The 18174-nt window shown below is 52.5% G+C and overlaps 1 protein-coding gene across 6 annotated transcripts in view; it reads right to left on the minus strand.

The window, feature by feature from the left end:
* The window catches only part of MAP2K5 (mitogen-activated protein kinase kinase 5), a 271177-nt gene extending 261685 nt beyond the window's left edge, over positions 1–9492 (minus strand). For 4 of the 6 annotated variants that reach the window (XM_060175661.1, XM_016194344.2, XM_060175658.1 and 1 more), the window contains exon 1: positions 9091–9392. In XM_060175661.1, coding sequence (XP_060031644.1) covers positions 9091–9192 — 102 coding nt within the window. In that variant the 5' untranslated portion in view covers positions 9193–9392. Of the gene's footprint in view, positions 1–9090 lie in introns of all 6 variants that reach the window. The other 2 variants (XM_060175660.1, XM_060175659.1) reach the window with 2 other exon arrangements.
* Positions 9493–18174: the final 8682 nt, after the last annotated feature.

An 18174-nucleotide genomic window follows, 5' to 3' on the forward strand; every position in this document is an offset into this window, starting at 1 on the left:
AGACAGAGGGCATGATGAGACAGAGGGCCTGATGAGACAGAGGGCATGATGAGACAGAGGGCATGATGGGACAGAGGGCTTGATGAGACAGAGGGCATGATGGGACAGAGGGCATGATGGGACAGAGGGCATGATGTGAGAGAGGGCCTGATGAGACTGAGGTCATGATGGGACAGAGGGCATGATGGGACAGAGGGCATGATGAGACAGAGGGCATGATGAGACAGAGGGCATGATGGGACAGAGGGCATGATGAGACAGAGGGCATGATGAGACAGAGGGCATGATGGGACAGAGGGCCTGATGAGACAGAGGGCCTGATGAGACAGAGGGCATGATGAGACAGAGGGCCTGATGAGACAGAGGGCATGATGAGACAGAGGGCATGATGGGACAGAGGGCATGATGAGACAGAGGGCATGATGGGACAGAGGGCCTGATGAGACAGAGGGCATGATGAGACAGAGGGCATGATGAGACAGAGGGCATGATGAGACAGAGGGCCTGATGAGACAGAGGGCATGATGAGACAGAGGGCATGATGGGACAGAGGGCATGATGAGACAGAGGGCATGATGGGACAGAGGGCATGATGAGACAGAGGGCATGATGAGACAGAGGGCATGATGGGACAGAGGGCATGATGTGAGAGAGGGCCTGATGAGACAGAGGTCATGATGGGACAGAGGGCATGATGGGACAGAGGTCATGATGAGACAGGGGGCATGATGGGACAGAGGGCATGATGAGACAGAGGGCCTGATGAGACAGAGGGCCTGATGAGACAGAGGGCATGATGAGACAGAGGGCATGATGAGACAGAGGGCCTGATGGGACAGAGGGCATGATGAGACAGAGGGCATGATGGGGCAGAGGGCATGATGGGACAGAGGCCATGATGGGAGAGAGGGCATGATGAGACAGAGGGCATGATGGGACAGAGGGCATGATGGGACAGAGGCCATGATGGGGCAGAGGGCATGAAGGGACAGAGGGCATGATGGGGCAGAGGGCATGATGGGACAGAGGGCATGATGGGGCAGAGGGCATGATGAGACAGAGGGCATGATGAGACAGAGAGCATGATGGGAGAGAGGGCATGATGAGACAGAGGGCATGATGAGACAGAGGGCCTGATGAGACAGAGGGCATGATGAGACAGAGGGCATGATGGGACAGAGGGCATGATGAGAGAGAGGGCATGATGGGACAGAGGGCATGATGGGACAGAGGGCATGATGAGACAGAGGGCATGATGAGACAGAGGGCATGATGGGACAGAGGGCATGATGAGAGAGAGGGCATGATGGGACAGAGGGCATGATGGGACAGAGGGCCTGATGAGACAGAGGGCATGATGAGACAGAGGGCCTGATGAGACAGAGGGCATGATGAGACAGAGGGCATGATGCGACAGAGGGCATGATGAGACAGAGGGCATGATGGGACAGAGGGCATGATGAGACAGAGGGCATGATGAGACAGAGGGCATGATGGGACAGAGGGCATGATGTGAGAGAGGGCCTGATGAGACAGAGGTCATGATGGGACAGAGGGCATGATGGGACAGAGGTCATGATGAGACAGGGGGCATGATGGGACAGAGGGCCTGATGAGACAGAGGGCATGATGAGACAGAGGGCATGATGAGACAGAGGGCATGATGAGACAGAGGGCATGATGGGACAGAGGGCCTGATGGGACAGAGGGCATGATGAGACAGAGGGCATGATGGGACAGAGGGCATGATGAGACAGAGGGCATGATGGGACAGAGGGCATGATGAGAGAGAGGGCATGATGGGACAGAGGGCATGATGGGACAGAGGGCATGATGAGACAGAGGGCATGATGAGACAGAGGGCATGATGGGACAGAGGGCATGATGAGAGAGAGGGCATGATGGGACAGAGGGCATGATGGGACAGAGGGCCTGATGAGACAGAGGGCATGATGAGACAGAGGGCCTGATGAGACAGAGGGCATGATGAGACAGAGGGCATGATGGGACAGAGGGCATGATGAGACAGAGGGCATGATGGGACAGAGGGCATGATGAGACAGAGGGCATGATGAGACAGAGGGCATGATGGGACAGAGGGCATGATGTGAGAGAGGGCCTGATGAGACAGAGGTCATGATGGGACAGAGGGCATGATGGGACAGAGGTCATGATGAGACAGGGGGCATGATGGGACAGAGGGCCTGATGAGACAGAGGGCATGATGAGACAGAGGGCATGATGAGACAGAGGGCATGATGAGACAGAGGGCATGATGAGACAGAGGGCCTGATGGGACAGAGGGCATGATGAGACAGAGGGCATGATGGGGCAGAGGGCATGATGGGAGAGAGGGCATGATGAGACAGAGGGCATGATGGGACAGAGGGCATGATGGGACAGAGGCCATGATGGGGCAGAGGGCATGAAGGGACAGAGGGCATGATGGGGCAGAGGGCATGATGGGACAGAGGGCATGATGGGGCAGAGGGCATGATGAGACAGAGGGCATGATGAGACAGAGAGCATGATGGGAGAGAGGGCATGATGAGACAGAGGGCATAATGGGACAGAGGGCATGATGAAACAGAGGGCATGATGAGACAGAGGGCATGATGGGACAGAGGGCATGATGAGACAGAGGGCAGGATGGGACAGAGGGCATGATGAGACAGAGGGCATGATGAGACAGAGGGCATGATGGGACAGAGGGCATGATGTGAGAGAGGGCCTGATGAGACAGAGGTCATGATGGGACAGAGGGCATGATGGGACAGAGGTCATGATGAGACAGAGGGCATGATGGGACAGAGGGCATGATGAGACAGAGGGCCTGATGAGACAGAGGGCCTGATGAGACAGAGGGCATGATGAGACAGAGGGCATGATGAGACAGAGGGCATGATGGGACAGAGGGCATGATGGGACAGAGGGCATGATGAGACAGAGGGCATGATGAGACAGAGGGCATGATGGGACAGAGGGCCTGATGGGACAGAGGGCATGATGAGACAGAGGGCCTGATGAGACAGAGGGCATGATGAGACAGAGGGCATGATGGGACAGAGGGCTTGATGAGACAGAGGGCATGATGGGACAGAGGGCATGATGGGACAGAGGGCATGATGTGAGAGAGGGCCTGATGAGACTGAGGTCATGATGGGACAGAGGGCATGATGGGACAGAGGTCATGATGAGACAGAGGGCATGATGGGACAGAGGGCATGATGAGACAGAGGGCATGATGGGACAGAGGGCATGATGAGACAGAGGGCATGATGAGACAGAGGGCATGATGGGACAGAGGGCATGATGGGACAGAGGGCATGATGAGACAGAGGGCATGATGAGACAGAGGGCATGATGGGACAGAGGGCATGATGGGACAGAGGGCATGATGGGACAGAGGGCATGATGAGACAAGAGGGCATGATGAGACAGAGGGCCTGATGAGACAGAGGTCCTGATGGGACAGAGGTCCTGATGAGACAGAGGTCCTGATGAGACAGAGGTCCTGATGAGACAGAGGGCCTGATGAGACAGAGGGCCTGATGAGACAGAGGGCATGATGGGACAGAGGGCCTGATGAAACAGAGGGCATGATGAGACAGAGGGCATGATGGGACAGAGGGCCTGATGGGACAGAGGGCCTGATGGGACAGAGGGCATGATGGGACAGAGGGCCTGATGGGACAGAGGGCATGATGGGACAGAGGGCATGATGGGACAGAGGGCCTGATGGGACAGAGGGCATGATGAGACAGAGGGCATGATGGGACAGAGGGCATGATGGGACAGAGGGCATGATGGGACAGAGGGCATGATGGGACAGAGGGCATGATGGGACAGAGGGCATGATGGGACAGAGGGCATGATGAGACAGAGGGCATGATGGGACAGAGGTCCTGATGAGACAGAGGTCCTGATGAGACAGAGGGCATGATGAGACAGAGGGCCTGATGAGACAGAGGGCCTGATGGGACAGAGGGCCTGATGAAACAGAGGGCATGATGAGACAGAGGGCATGATGGGACAGAGGGCCTGATGGGACAGAGGGCCTGATGGGACAGAGGGCATGATGGGACAGAGGGCCTGATGGGACAGAGGGCATGATGGGACAGAGGGCATGATGGGACAGAGGGCCTGATGGGACAGAGGGCATGATGAGACAGAGGGCATGATGGGACAGAGGGCATTATGGGACAGAGGGCATGATGGGACAGAGGGCATGATGGGACAGAGGGCATGATGGGACAGAGGGCATGATGGGACAGAGGGCATGATGGGACAGAGGGCCTGATGGGACAGAGGGCATGATGGGACAGAGGGCATGATGGGACAGAGGGCCTGATGGGACAGAGGGCATGATGGGACAGAGGGCATGATGGGACAGAGGGCATGATGGGACAGAGGGCATGATGGGACAGAGGGCATGATGGGACAGAGGGCATGATGGGACAGAGGGCATGATGAGACAGAGGGCCTGATGAGACAGAGGGCATGATGGGACAGAGGGCCTGATGGGACAGAGGGCCTGATGGGACAGAGGGCATGATGGGACAGAGGGCCTGATGGGACAGAGGGCATGATGGGACAGAGGGCATGATGGGACAGAGGGCCTGATGGGACATAGGGCCTGATGAGACAGAGGGCATGATGGGACAGAGGGCATGATGGGACAGAGGGCATGATGGGACAGAGGGCATGATGGGACAGAGGGCATGATGGGACAGAGGGCATGATGGGACAGAGGGCATGATGGGACAGAGGGCATGATGAGACAGAGGGCATGATGGGACAGAGGGCATGATGGGACAGAGGGCATGATGAGACAGAGGGCATGATGGGACAGAGGGCATGATGAGACTGGGCCTGATGAGACAGAGGGCATGATGGGACAGAGGGCATGATGGGACAGAGGGCATGGTGGGACAGAGGGCATGATGAGACAGAGGGCATGATGAGACAGAGGGCATGATGAGACAGAGGGCATGATGGGACAGAGGGCATGATGAGACAGAGGGCATGATGGGACAGAGGGCATGATAGGGCAGACAGCATGAAGGGGTCGAGGGCATGATGGGACAGTGTCATGATGCGGCAGAGGGCATGATGGGGCAGAGGGCTTGAAGGGAACATAGGCATGAGGGCACAGAGGGTCATGCTAGGAGTCCATACACTCTCATAAGACATAATCTACAAGTACAGATGCAGAGGATTCCAGATCCCAAGAGAAAGTTGTTGGCAAGAATGGAAGCAGGTGACCGCTCCAGCCTCCACACTCTGCTCTCCTGGCCCCAATACCAGAAATCTGTATCCCTGGGCGGCCCATCACATTCTGACCTCGATACGCAGCTGTGAAGGTTTCTCAGCAGTAAAAGTCTAGAATCCCAGTTCCATCACAGCGCATGTGCCAGAATGCTACTGTCTGTCTGTCTCTCTCATTAAAAAGATAGATCTCGGGTGTTGGGCGTTAGCGCAGCACATTAAGCACAGGTGGCACAAAGCGCAAGGACCGGCGTGAGGATCCTGGTTCGAGGCCCCGGCTCCCCACCTGCAGGGGAGTCGCTTCACAGGTGGTGAAGCAGGTCTGCAGGTGTCTGTCTTTCTCTCCCCCTCTCTGTCTTCCCCTCCTCTCTCCATTTCTCTCTGTCCTATCCAACAACGACGACATCAATAACAACAACTACTACAACAATAAAACAACAAAGGCGACAAAAGGGAATAAATAAATAAATTTTTTTTTTAATATAGATCTCTAGAAAAAACGAAGCTACAGAAATCAAACTTATCATCCACTTGAGACAGAGTGCACCAATGTCAAAAATCACATCACAGGGGCTACAAGGTAACTGCTGGCAGAGTACACAGCTGACCAAGCAGGAAGTCCTGGGTTCAATCCCGGGCACCACATGGGAGTACCCTGGATAACGCCAGGAGAAATTCATGGAGGGTGCAGTGGTGCTGTGAATAATAGCTGAGCAGTGGCACTGTAGTGTCAAAACAAAGAAACAAAAAACATTTAAAAAGAAAGGAGACAGCCCAGGAGTGGTGCAGCGGATAAACCACGGGCCTCTCTAGTATGAGGTCCTGAGCTCAAGGTCCCGCATTGCAAGTGCCGGAGTGATGTTCGGAACCTCCCCTGTGTCAGTGAAAAAAGTGAATCTAGAGGAGCCGGGAGGTAGTGCAGCGGGTTACTCGCAGGTGGCACAAAGCGCAAGGACCCACTTCTGGTTCAAGCCCCCGGCTCCCCACTTGCAGGGGAGTTGCTTCACAGGCGGTGAAGCAGGTCTGCAGGTGTCTGTCTTTCTCTCCCCATCTCCTCTCCTCCCTCAATTTCTCTCTCTCCTATCCAACAACAACAGCAATAACAACAAGGGCAACGAAATGGAAAAAATGGCCTCCAGGAGCAGTGGATTCGTAGTGCAGGCACCAAGCCCCAGTGATAACCCTGGAGGCAAAAAAAAAAAAAAAGTGAATCTAGTGAGGGAGGGGGATCTGAATCTGCGCCTCCATAACTATGGGTAAGAAAGACAAGAGGAGGGAGTCGGGCTGTAGCGCAGCGGGTTAAGCACATGTGGTGCAAAGCACAAGGACCGGCATAAGGATCCCGGTTCGAACCCCGGCTCCCCACCTGCAGGGGAGTCGCTTCACAGGCGGTGAAGCAGGTCTGCAGGTGTCTATCTTTCTCTCCTCCTCTCTGTCTTCCCCTCCTCTCTCCATTTCTCTCTGTCCTATCCAACAACGACAACAACAATAATAACTACAACAATAAAACAACAAGGGCAACAAAAGGGAATAAATAAATAAAATAAATTAAAAAAAAAAAAAAAGAAAGACAAGAGGGCATACTAGGCCAGCTCCAAGGCTTGATGTTCTCACACCCCAGTCAGATCTGCAAACACACCAAGCACCCGGGAACACACACTGTGCAGGACACACACACACACGGTGCAGGACACGCGCACACACACACACACACACACACACGATGCAGGACACGCACACACACACAGTGCAGGACACACACACACACGCACGGTGCAGGACACGCACACACACGGTGCAGGACACGCGCACACACGGTGTAGGACACGCGCACACACCACATTCCTGCAGCTCTGGGCCTGGGGTGTTTCAGCAAGGGTATCCGCGAACGGCAACACTTTCTCTTTCTTGGCGATTCCTCAACAAGCTCTTCCAGCCACTACAGCCGAGGCTTGCTGAAACACACTCAGCCAAGCGCCTCCCTTCCTTCCTTTTTCCTGCTGGCCACCCTGTCCAGGACGCTGTGGGGAGGCTCGGCTGGAGTCCGGGGACATCCCACCAACAAACACGTGCAGAGGAGGATACCCTCCCTCTCCCACTCGGCCCTCTGTGTGCAACTGGCTGCTTCCCTGTGAGTGTTCCAGCGCGGGTGTATTGGTGTGAGTTGGTGTGAGTGTCCTAATGTCTGTGTCCATGTCCCAGTATGTGTGTTCCAGTGTCCACAGCCCTGTAACTACGTCCCAGTGTGCACGTCCCAGTGTGCAGTCCCAGTGTGCACATCCCAGTGTGCAGTCCCAGTGTGCACGTTCCAGTGTGCACGTCCCAGTGTGCACGTCCCAGTGTGCAGTCCCAGTGTGCAGTCCGAGTGTGCACGTTCCAGTGTGCAGTCCCAGTGTGCAGTCCCAGTGTGCAGTCCCAGTGTGCACGTCCCAGTGTGCACGTCCCAGTGTGCAGTCCCAGTGTGCAGTCCCAGTGTGCAGTCCCAGTGTGCACGTCCCAGTGTGCACATCCCAGTGTGCAGTCCCAGTGTGCACGTCCCAGTGTGCACGTCTCAGTGTGCAGTCCCAGTGTGCACGTCCCAGTGTGCAGTCCCAGTGTGCAGTCCCAGTGTGCACGTCCCAGTGTGCACGTCCCAGAGTGCAGTCCCAGTGTGCACGTCCCAGAGTGCAGTTCCAGTGTGTACGTCCCAGTGTGCACGCCCCAGTGTGCACGCCCCAGTGTGCACGTCCCAGTGTGCATGTCCATGTCCCAGTGACTGTGTCCCTGTGTCCATCCCAGTGTTCCCCTGTCTGTGTCCCCGTGTGCATGTCCCAGTGTGCATGTCCCAATGTTCATGTCCATGTCCCAGTGACTGTGTCCCTGTGTCCACCTCAATGTCCCCGTCTGTGTCCCCGTGTCCATGTCCCTGTGTCCATGTCTGTGCCTGTGTCCCTGTGTCCATCCCAGTGTCCCCCTGCCCGTGTCCATGTCCCAGTATCTCCATGTCCCTGTGTTCATGTCCCAATGTCTGTGTTCCCATGTCTCTATCTGTGTCCCTGTCCGTGTCCCCCTGTCCCCATGTCCCTGTGTCCCCATGTCCGTGTCCCCGTATCCCTGTCCATGTCCACTTTCATGTCCCGTGTCCTTGTCCGTGTCCCCTTCCATGTCTCCATGTCCATGTCCCTGTGTCCCGTGTCCCTGTGTCCCCGAGTCCATGTCACCTTCCATGTCCTCGTGTCTGTGTCCCCATATCCCTGTCCGTGTCCACTTCCATGTCCCGTGTCCCTGTGTCCTTGTCCGTGTCCCCTTCCGTGTCTCCATGTCCCTGTGTCCCTGTGTCCATGTTCCTGTCCATGTCACCTTCCATGTCCTTGGGTCCGTGTCCCCGTGTCCATGTCCCTGTCAGTGTCCCCTTCCGTGTCCCCGTGTCCCTCGTGTCCCTATGTCCCCGTATCCGTGTCACCTTCCATGTCCTCGTGTCCGTGTCCTCGTGTCCATGTGTCCATGTACCTGTCAGTGTCCCCTTCCGTGTCCCTGTGTCCGTGTCCCTGTGTCCCCGCACCCGTGTCCCCTTCCGTGTCCCCGTGTCCGTGTCCCTGTGTCCCCGCGTCCGTGTCCCCGTGTCGCCATGTCCCTGCGTCCCCATGTCCCCGTGTCCGTGTCCATGTCCCCGTGTCCGTGTCCATGTCCCTGTGTCCCCGCGTCCGTGTCCCCGCATCGCCATGTCCCCGTGTCCGTGTCCCTGTGTCCCCGCGTGGCCATGTCCCCGCGTCCCCACGTCCCCGTGTCCCCGCGTCCCCGCGTCCCCGTGTCCCCGCGTCCGTGTCCGCCGCCCCGACTCACCAGCACGTCCCTGAAGAGCAGCTGCGGGCCGGCGTGCACCGTCCAGTCCACCGCGCCGCTGTTGGGGATGCGGATGCGGATGACCAGCCCCGGGCTGTCCATGGCGCGGGGTCACATCCTGGGGGCCCGGCCCCTGGCGCGGGGAGGCCGCGGGGCGGCGGGGCCCCGACGGGAGGAGCTCGGCCGGGGCTGCGGGCGCCGGAAAGCCGCGGGGGCCTCCTGGGGGTGCGGGGGCCCCGGCCCGAGCCCGACGGCGCAACGCGCACGATCCAGCCCGGGCGGCCGGCGGCCGAGCGTCCGGGCGGCGAGAGGAGGAAGCCGGCGGCCCGCGCGCTCGTCCTCCGGAACCAAAACGCCGGCGCCGGAACCCGGGGGACCCGAGGCGCGGACCCGCCTCCCGCGGCGCCATCTTGGAAAAGGGCAGGTCGGCGGGCGGCCCCGCCGGAGCTCCGGGCAGCGGGAGAGCGGGAGCTGATGCCGTCGGCGCCATGTTTGGAAAGGGCAGCCGGCCCAGGCGGGGGCAGAGGCGGTGCCCGAGCCCGGCCCGCCCGGAGCCCAGCGCCAGCCGGCTCCGCACCCCCGGGTCCCGAGTGCCCTCCGGCGGAGGTGTTTCCTCTGCAAGCCTCCCCGCCAGGCCCGACCCCGGGCTCACACCGGTCGTCTGCCTTTTACCGAAGCTTCTGGAATGCACACTGCAGCCGGCGTGCGCCCCTCCTTTGCAGCCTGTGCACCTGAATATTCTTGGGGGGCTGGGCATCCCGTCCAAACCAACAAAGGCTTCCAGGAGAGTTGTCCCCGCGCCCTTGACCCCAGCGCATAAGGAGGTTCCCAGTGTTGATTTGTTTTTAAGATTTTGTTTTATATTCTATTTATTGCACATAAGAAAGGTGAGCCAGAGCATCACTCAGTTGCATGCAGCGCCAGGGAGCCCCAAGCTCAGGCATGAGAGAGTGTCCAGGCGCCACCAGAGAGACATCCCCCCCCCCCCCGCCGCTGTTGATTTGATTTTAAATCATGTCATCAGTTTATTTTCAGGTATACCCGGAGCATGCATGTTAACGTGTCCTTTTTGGCCTTCTAAATGGGGGATCCCTTTGAGTTTTTCTCTTTTAAAAAATTATTTTTTGTGTGGTCCGGGAGGTGGCACAGTGGCTAAGGCACTAGACTCTTAAGCATGAGATGCTGAGTTCAGTTCCCCGGCAGCACATGAACCAGAGTGATGTCTGGTTCTTTTCATCTCTCTCTCTCCTATCTTTCTCATTAATCAATAAATAAAAATCTTTATTTAAAAAAATTAACTTTAAATTAGGTAGTATCACAATATCTTTTGTTTCCCTCACCACTCTGGTCACCCAAGGTCTGTCCCCTTCCCCACCCCCATAGATAACCACTATAATGCTCCCACAGTCTTAGATGTAGGTTGACTTTTTTTCACATTTGTATGTCCAATTCTCTATATTCTGCAGATGAGTGAAACCATCTGTAGTTATCCATCTGTAGTTATATCATTTCCTGACTGGCTTCAGTGAGCACCATCTTCTCCAATTCCATACACTTTATCCCAAAGGACATAATATCATCTTTATACCGCTGAGTATATGTCCTATAACCCCCTCCACCCCCCCCCCCCCCGCTGCTGATCAAGGTTGTTTTTTTATTTTTCTTTCCATCCGGCAGGTGCCCTGAAATAACAGGTTGCCCCTAATCCCAGAGCAACAGTGAAAGCATTCAGTCAAGGTTTGCCCAGCCTGGCTGCACAGGCAACCCCTCTAATTCTTCTTCTTCTAGCGTTTGCCCTTCTTCCGTAGCCAGTCAACAGCGTCAGGTTGAGCCTGATGTCAAGTTTCGAGACCTCCTTTGAATTAAACAGTGAAGCAAAAAAACCAAAACAACAGCAAAAAAAAAAAACCAAAAACATCCTGTGTGGTCATGAGTCTCCAACTAGGGGGACCCGATTGGTCAGAGTGCAGGCAGCTGCCAGAAGCCTGGGTGGGCTTAACTTCCTTGATGATTTTTCCCCTGCTTCAGCACTGGGTTTCAGGCTGCAGGCCAACTTTCTCAGATAGAAAGAGACAGAGACAAAGACACCATCGGCCTGAAGCTCCCCTCAGTGCAGTGGGGGCGAGGCTCTGCTTGAAGGGTCCCCATCACAAAGCAGACTCGCTGTCCAGGTGAGCTAGCTTGCCTTTTGTTCTCGGGTTTGGGGTGTTTTTTGTTTGTTTGTTTGTGACCAAGGTTGTCCCTGGGGCTCGGTGCCAACACTAGGAATTCACTGCTCCCAGTGGTCATCTGGATTTGCAGTGTCAGCAGGAGCCCTGGCAATAATCCTGGAGTCAGAAAAACAAACAAACAAACAAGCAAACTCCAGAACACCACGGGGAAGCTGGGCCCTGAGTCCCTCCAGGGGAGAGGATGACAGTTTGGTGGAGGGTAAGGTGGACTGACACCTGTCTACGTGGGGGCATGTGGAGCTGTGTCTGGCCACAGCCAAAGTGCCAAAAGTCAACATTCACTCAAAAAAGTGATAATGAAGGGAAAAGAGAAAATTGGGGACTGAGTGTTGGTCTGCTTCTAATTCTGCTTCTAAAAGCCCCTTCTGTTTCATTTGGTTTCATCCCCTGCTTAACACTGCATTCTATTTACATAACCACTGCAGGGCATTGGTTTAATCCCCATTGGTTCATGATGTCGTTTTGCTCTGCCCCCTCTCCTTGTCACACCCTGATTTTCACCAGTCACTTTTCTCTCCACCCTCTGTATGTCACATCCTGTTTACACCCTACTTGGCAAGTATATATAAAGACAGCATTGTGACTTTTACTTTAGTTAGTTTAGTTTAGCTCCGCTTAGATTGTGTTGCATTCAGCATGAATAAAGAGAGATACTGCGTACAACCCAGCCATGAGTCCCTGGTCGTCTGTCTCCGCTCGTGAAGCTAGTCCGACAACTGAGCAGTGACACACCCTGTTAAGTGCACAGGTTACCATGCACAAGGACTGAGGTTCGAGGCCCCACTCCTCACCTGCAGGGGGGTAGCTTCATGAGCCATGAAGCAGCGCTGCAGTTATCTCTCTGTTTTTCTTCCCCTCTATCTCCCCTTCCCCTCTCAGTTTCTCTCTATCCTGTCAATAAAATGGGGGGGGGGGAGGAACCACCAGGTCATTGTCTTTCATTTCACTACATATCTCAGTAAGCATAATCACAGTTCCATCCATTTTGTCCTAAGGGCACACTATCACCTTTTTGATTGCAGAGTAGTATTCCGTGGAGTACCTATCCCATAACTTCTTCTATCAATCATCTGTCGATGGGCATTTTGGCTACTTTCACGCTTTGGCTACTGTAAATAATGCAGTTCTTTCTTGCTTTCGTAAATAAAGCTTTTTTTTTTTTTAAAGTATGCCAATTTAAATTCTGTTTCTCCCTTGATGAGCTCTTCCCTGGGATTTGTCCTCTTGGTAAACGTGCACATGCAAATAAATGCCTTTTCCCCCAAGGAAGCCCTGCCTTTGTCATCAGGGTCTCTCCCATGAAATGAACATTTTTGCCCAAGACATAGTTTGGTGGCAGATTTGCTGTGTTCTTATTTCCATAGAAACCTGGCTCCTGCCTGTGGTATCTCAGAGCACACCAAGCACACCTGTGTCCTTCACCCGTGTCATTAGTCTGTGTCATCAGATTCCATAACTAAGGTTTCACAAGTCCAAGACTGCAGTATCCAAAATGATGGCAAATTAACACTTGCCTCTTATAATCTCTTTTTTCTTTTTTAATTCTTTTTATATTTATTTACTTATTTCCCCTTTTGTTGCCCTTGTTGTTTTTCATTGTTGTTGTAGTTATTATTATTATTGTTGTTGCTGATGTCATCACTGATGGACAGGACAGAGAGAAATGGAGAGAGGAGGGGAAGACAGAGAGGGGGAGAGAAAGACAGACACCTGCAGACCTGCTTCACCGCCTGCGAAGCGACTCCCCTGCAGGTGGGGAGCCGGGGGCTCGAACCGGGATCCTTACTCAAGTCCTTGCGCTTCTCGCTACGTGCACTTAACCCTCTGCGCTACCACCCAACTCCCTCGTTTTTCTTTTTTAAAAAAATGTTCATGAGTGACTTACAAAATCATAAGATAATAGAGGTATACTTCCACACTGTTCCCACCACCAGAGCTCTGTGTCCCCATCCTGCTCCCATGGAGAAGTTCTCCCAAGGTGACAGATATGGGCTAAATCTACGATATATATATATATATATATATATATATATAACATCCCCTTTGTCTATTTCGATTCTCTCCTATGGCCCTGCCTTCACTTCCTTTCTACGTCACACATACACCTACTTCCGGCCGCCCTTTCCTTTTCTACGTCACACATACACCTACTTCCGGCCGCCCTTTCCTTTTCTACGTCACACCGGCGGTCCTTTCCTTTTCTACGTCACACATACGCCTACTTCCGGCCGCCCTTTCCTTTTTACGTCACACATACGCCTACTTCCGGCCGTCCTTTCCTTTTCTACGTCACAATACGCCTACTTCCGGCCGCCCTTTCCTTTTCTACGTCACACATACACCTACTTCCGGCCGCCCTTTCCTTTTCCCTCTTTCCTCTCAGATAAGAGAAACAGCGCCTGGCTTCCTTTGGTATTTTCCAGACTCTCTTCCCTCTCAGTGATGGGATAAAAATAAAGATTGCTGACAACTAATGTCCCGGGTTCTGGTGGAATTGTCCTGGGTTCCAGATGCCTCTGGTCTTCTTTCCCTAACATTTCTCCCTGCTTCCCCTCAAAGTATGGATCAAAAATTATGGGAGGGGCCGGGTGGTGGCGCATGTATTATGAGGTTCAAGGACCCGAGTGTGAGCCCTCGGCCCCCACCTGCAGGGGGAAAACTTTACAAGTGGTGAAGCAGGGCTGCAGGTATCTCTCTGTCTCTCTCCCTCTCTATCACTCCCCATCCCTCTTGATTTCTGGCTGTCTCTATTCAATAAATAAAGGTAGTGAAGAAAAAATTTAAAAATTCTTTATGGGGTGCAGAAGGTTGAAGTCCTGGCTTCTGTCATGGCTTCTCCACTGGACATGGGTGTTGGCAGGTGGATCCACACCCCCAGCCTGTCTCTGTCTGTCCCTAGTGGGGCAGGGCTCTGGGGAGGGGAGGGGAGGCTTCAGGACACATTGGGGAGAGGTCCTCTGTCCAGGGAAGTCAGGATGGAATCATAGTAGCATCTGCAACTTAGTAGCTGAAAGGCAGTAAGACATAAAGCAGGACAAATTGTTTAATAAACAGGAAGCAAAGGGTAGGAATAGAGCAGATGTGAACAGGGATGTTAAAGTGGAAAGAAGCTAAGATGTCTACTTTAGGTATATTCCTAGGAGTCCGGTACTTTAAATCTTTACTTGAGCTTAATAGCTAACATGGAGGTAGTTAGAAACATAGTCTGGGAAGATGGAGTCAGAGTAAAGTCTAGAACTTGAAAGATGGGTTAGTGCAAAGTGGCTCTCAACCTCAGAAAAAAACACATACATACATTTATTTAACTCTTTACCCCATCAATCTCCCCCAGGGCCCGTGTCTGTTCACATTCAGCACAGGAGCCTGTGTGGCCTCTGAGTCCCTGTCAGTCTGAGCTCACAGTCCATGGTCACAACTGGGAACATTCTAGGCTGCTCTCATGTCAGGACCCGTCTTCCTCGAGGGGCAGAGCAGGCTGACCAGCCTCCCTTCAGAGAGTGGGGCGTCCCCACCATGGCTGCTCTGCAGTGAGGGCAGGTCCTGGAGAGGCCACAAAAAGGCTTATGATGTGTTTCTGATGCCGTGACCAGTGATGGTGGAGAGAGGGATCTATTAGAGGTCTAGGCCCATCGTATCTGTGTGTGAACCTCAGGGTTCCCTGACTAGGACCCCAGGTGATGAGGTGGCCTAATAAGTAAAATAGCCGTCATTAAGTAAGCCAGTCTCTTGCCCTTTTTCAGCTTTTGTAGCCCCTTATTTGTCTGGTAAGCTTAGACTTCCTCCCAGTTGTTAAGGCCTTGAATGGCATTAGCTATATATACCCAAGCCAGTATCAGGTCTACAGAGTCTGGTCTTGAGTTAGGGAAGAACTAGACGTAGGTTTTTAGTGGAGTCTAAGTTAATCTCAAGTTTTTCTACACTTGCTTTTCTGATCATTCATTGGGACACACATGTCCTTTACTGGATATGTATATCTGCCAGTATATCTCTTGGCCCATCGTCATAAAAAGTGCTTCTTCTAAAGACTGATAAGGGGTGACAATGACATTGATGCCCTGTCAGAAGAGGTTAAAAGATGGGGGAGTACATCTTACTTAGTGTCGCTTGGATTGTTTTAGTTGAATAGCTAGAGTGAATGAGGGAAGTGAAGTAGGGGTAGGAGAGAAATACGTGAAGTGTAAGTAATAAATACTTTGAGGATTCATTCTGCTATACTGCCAAGATGATAAGGCCGAAGTCTAATCACAGAGGGATGTTAAGGCACCTTGTAGAACTGCCCCTAATTTATGGAGATGTGAACACGTATACAGTGTCCTAGGCCCTAGCCTATATCTACGATCTGTAACTGTTGGAAAATGAACAAGCTGAAATGAAATGGGATGGTCCCATGTGCTAAGAAAGATCTCACCGGGCAAGGGGAGCTGGGAAGTTGGCATCCCAGGCTTGGCGTCTCTGGAGACAGCCCACCGCATGAAGGCCACAGCAGCGTGACACGGCCCGGTGGCACTCGTAGCATCCCTTTAGCTGAGACCAACAGAGGTGGTAAAATGGGGCAAGGGAGCAGGAGAAGAGACGTCAGGGCATATGAGTGAAGTCCTGGAGGTTCCAGGACAAGGAGAAACACAGCTTTTAAAGAGAATGGGAAAGGCTCCTTGAGTCTTATAGAATAAAGTGACAATTGTTAATTATTATAGCCAAGTTAGGTAGAAGCTTATCCATCTTTGAAAACCCAGCGGTTAGAATTAACCAAAACATACTTGACTTTACCATGCTTTATACAACTTTGGGATATCTATTAATATTAACTCTGTCTTGAACACTGACAGGGCCACATGATTTTCATCTATTAGGCTTGAGGTTGTAGGTAACTTAAGTATTAAAAAAAAAATCTGGGAGTCGGGCGGTAGCGCAGTGGGTTAAGCGCAGTGGGTTAAGCGCACATGGCGCAAAGAACAAGGACCGGCGTAAGGATCCCAGTTCGAGCCCCGGCTCCCCACCTGCAGGGGGGTCGCTTCACAGGCAGTGAAGCAGGTCTGCAGGTACCCATGTTTCTCTCCCCTGTCTTCCCCTCCTCTCTCCATTTCTCTCTGTGTTACCCAACAATGACAGCAATAATAACAATGACGATAAACAACAAGGGCAACAAAAGGGAAAAAATTTAAAAAAAAAAAAAAAGTTCAGCTTTAGCCCTAAACTTGTTATTGTTTGAATTTGTCATTGTTTGTTTGTTTAATCGAACTTATTATGATGATCATTATTATTTTGCCTCCAGGGTTATCCCTGGGGCTTGGTGCCAGTACCCTGAATCCACTGCCCCTGGTGGCCATTTTTTCCATTTCTTTTTTCTACTTTATTTTAGTATTGATTGATTGATTTTGATAGGGCAGAGAGAAACTGAGAGGGGAGGGGAGATAGAGAGGGAGAGAGAAAGATAGATACCTACAGTCCTGCTTCATCACTTATGAAGCGTCCTCCCCAAAGGTGAGGAGTGGGGGCTCGAACCCAGATCCCTGTGCATTTAACAAGGTGCACCCGGCCCCCACTGTCTTGGGATAGAGGCAAGGAAGATAACTCGATATCAAAGCCTAATTATGAGGGTCTTTATTTCCCGGCCAGGAGGTGTCTCAGAGCTATGGCGCTGTGTGGAGAGAAGCCCCAGACCTTGTTACACAGCTAAAGATACAGGCAAAAATCACAACTTGATCAAGCAAGCGGGGTACAGAAGCTGATATAGGCAGCTGGTCTTGGAACTCCCCCTTTTGACCCTCCAAACCTTTTCAGAGAAGTCCACATCCGCTACTCCTTTTTTTTTTTTTTCTGATGGAGTCTGCTATTTCACCCAGAATTGCCTCATTTTTTTAGTCTTTCTTCTCTAACAATCTTTAACTCAGACAGTATGATAGTTTTATCTTTTTTTTTTTTTAATCACCAGGGTTATTGCTGGGGCTCAGTGCCTACACCGTGAGTCCACTGCTCCTGGAGGCCATTTTTTCCCGCTTTGTTGCCCTTGTTGTCATCATTATTGTTGTTATCATTGCTGTTGTTGTTGTTGATGGATAGGACAGAGAGAAATTGAGAGAGGAGGAGAGACAGAGAGGGGGGAGAGAAAGACAGACACCTGCAGACCTGCTTCACTGCCTGTGAAGCAACCCTCCTGTAGGTGGGGAGCCGGGGGCTTGAACCGGAATCCTCCTGCCGGTCCTTGTGCTTTGCACCATGTGCGCTTAACCCACTGCACTACCGCCCAAACCCCCCCTTTTTTTTTTTAAAGAATTTCTTTATTTATAAGAAAGATAGGCAGAGAGAGAAAGAGAACCAGACATCGCTCTGGTCCATGTGCTGCTGGGGACTGAACCCAGAACCTCGTGGTTGAGAATCCAGTGCTTTATCCACTGCGACACCTCCTGGGCCACTACTCCCACTTTCTTAAGAATATTTCATAAGTGTGCAAGAACTTCCTGGAACTGGCGGGTGCTGGCAGGCTCACTGGGGGCCAAGATGACGTTCCTCAGGTCAAGCCCTTACATCACAACTCATTTTTTCTTATTTATTTATTCCCTTTTGTTGCCCTTGTTGTTTTATTGTTGTAATTATTATTGATGTCATTGTTGTTGGATAGGACAGAGAGAAATGGAGAGAGGAGGGAAAGACAGAGAGGGGGAGAGAAAGACAGACACTTACAGACCTGCTTCACCGCCTGTGAAGCGACTCCCCTGCAGGTGGGGAACTGGGGGCTAGAACCAGGATTCTTATACCAGTCTTTGCACTTTGTGCATAACTCTTTTTTTTCTATACTCAGTGATAGCTTTAGAGATCATGTTTAATTCTCAGGTAAAAATCTGTCTTACATATA

The sequence above is a fragment of the Erinaceus europaeus genome, chromosome 16, assembly GCF_950295315.1.
Source record: "Erinaceus europaeus chromosome 16, mEriEur2.1, whole genome shotgun sequence".
Taxonomy (NCBI): Eukaryota; Metazoa; Chordata; class Mammalia; order Eulipotyphla; family Erinaceidae; genus Erinaceus; species Erinaceus europaeus.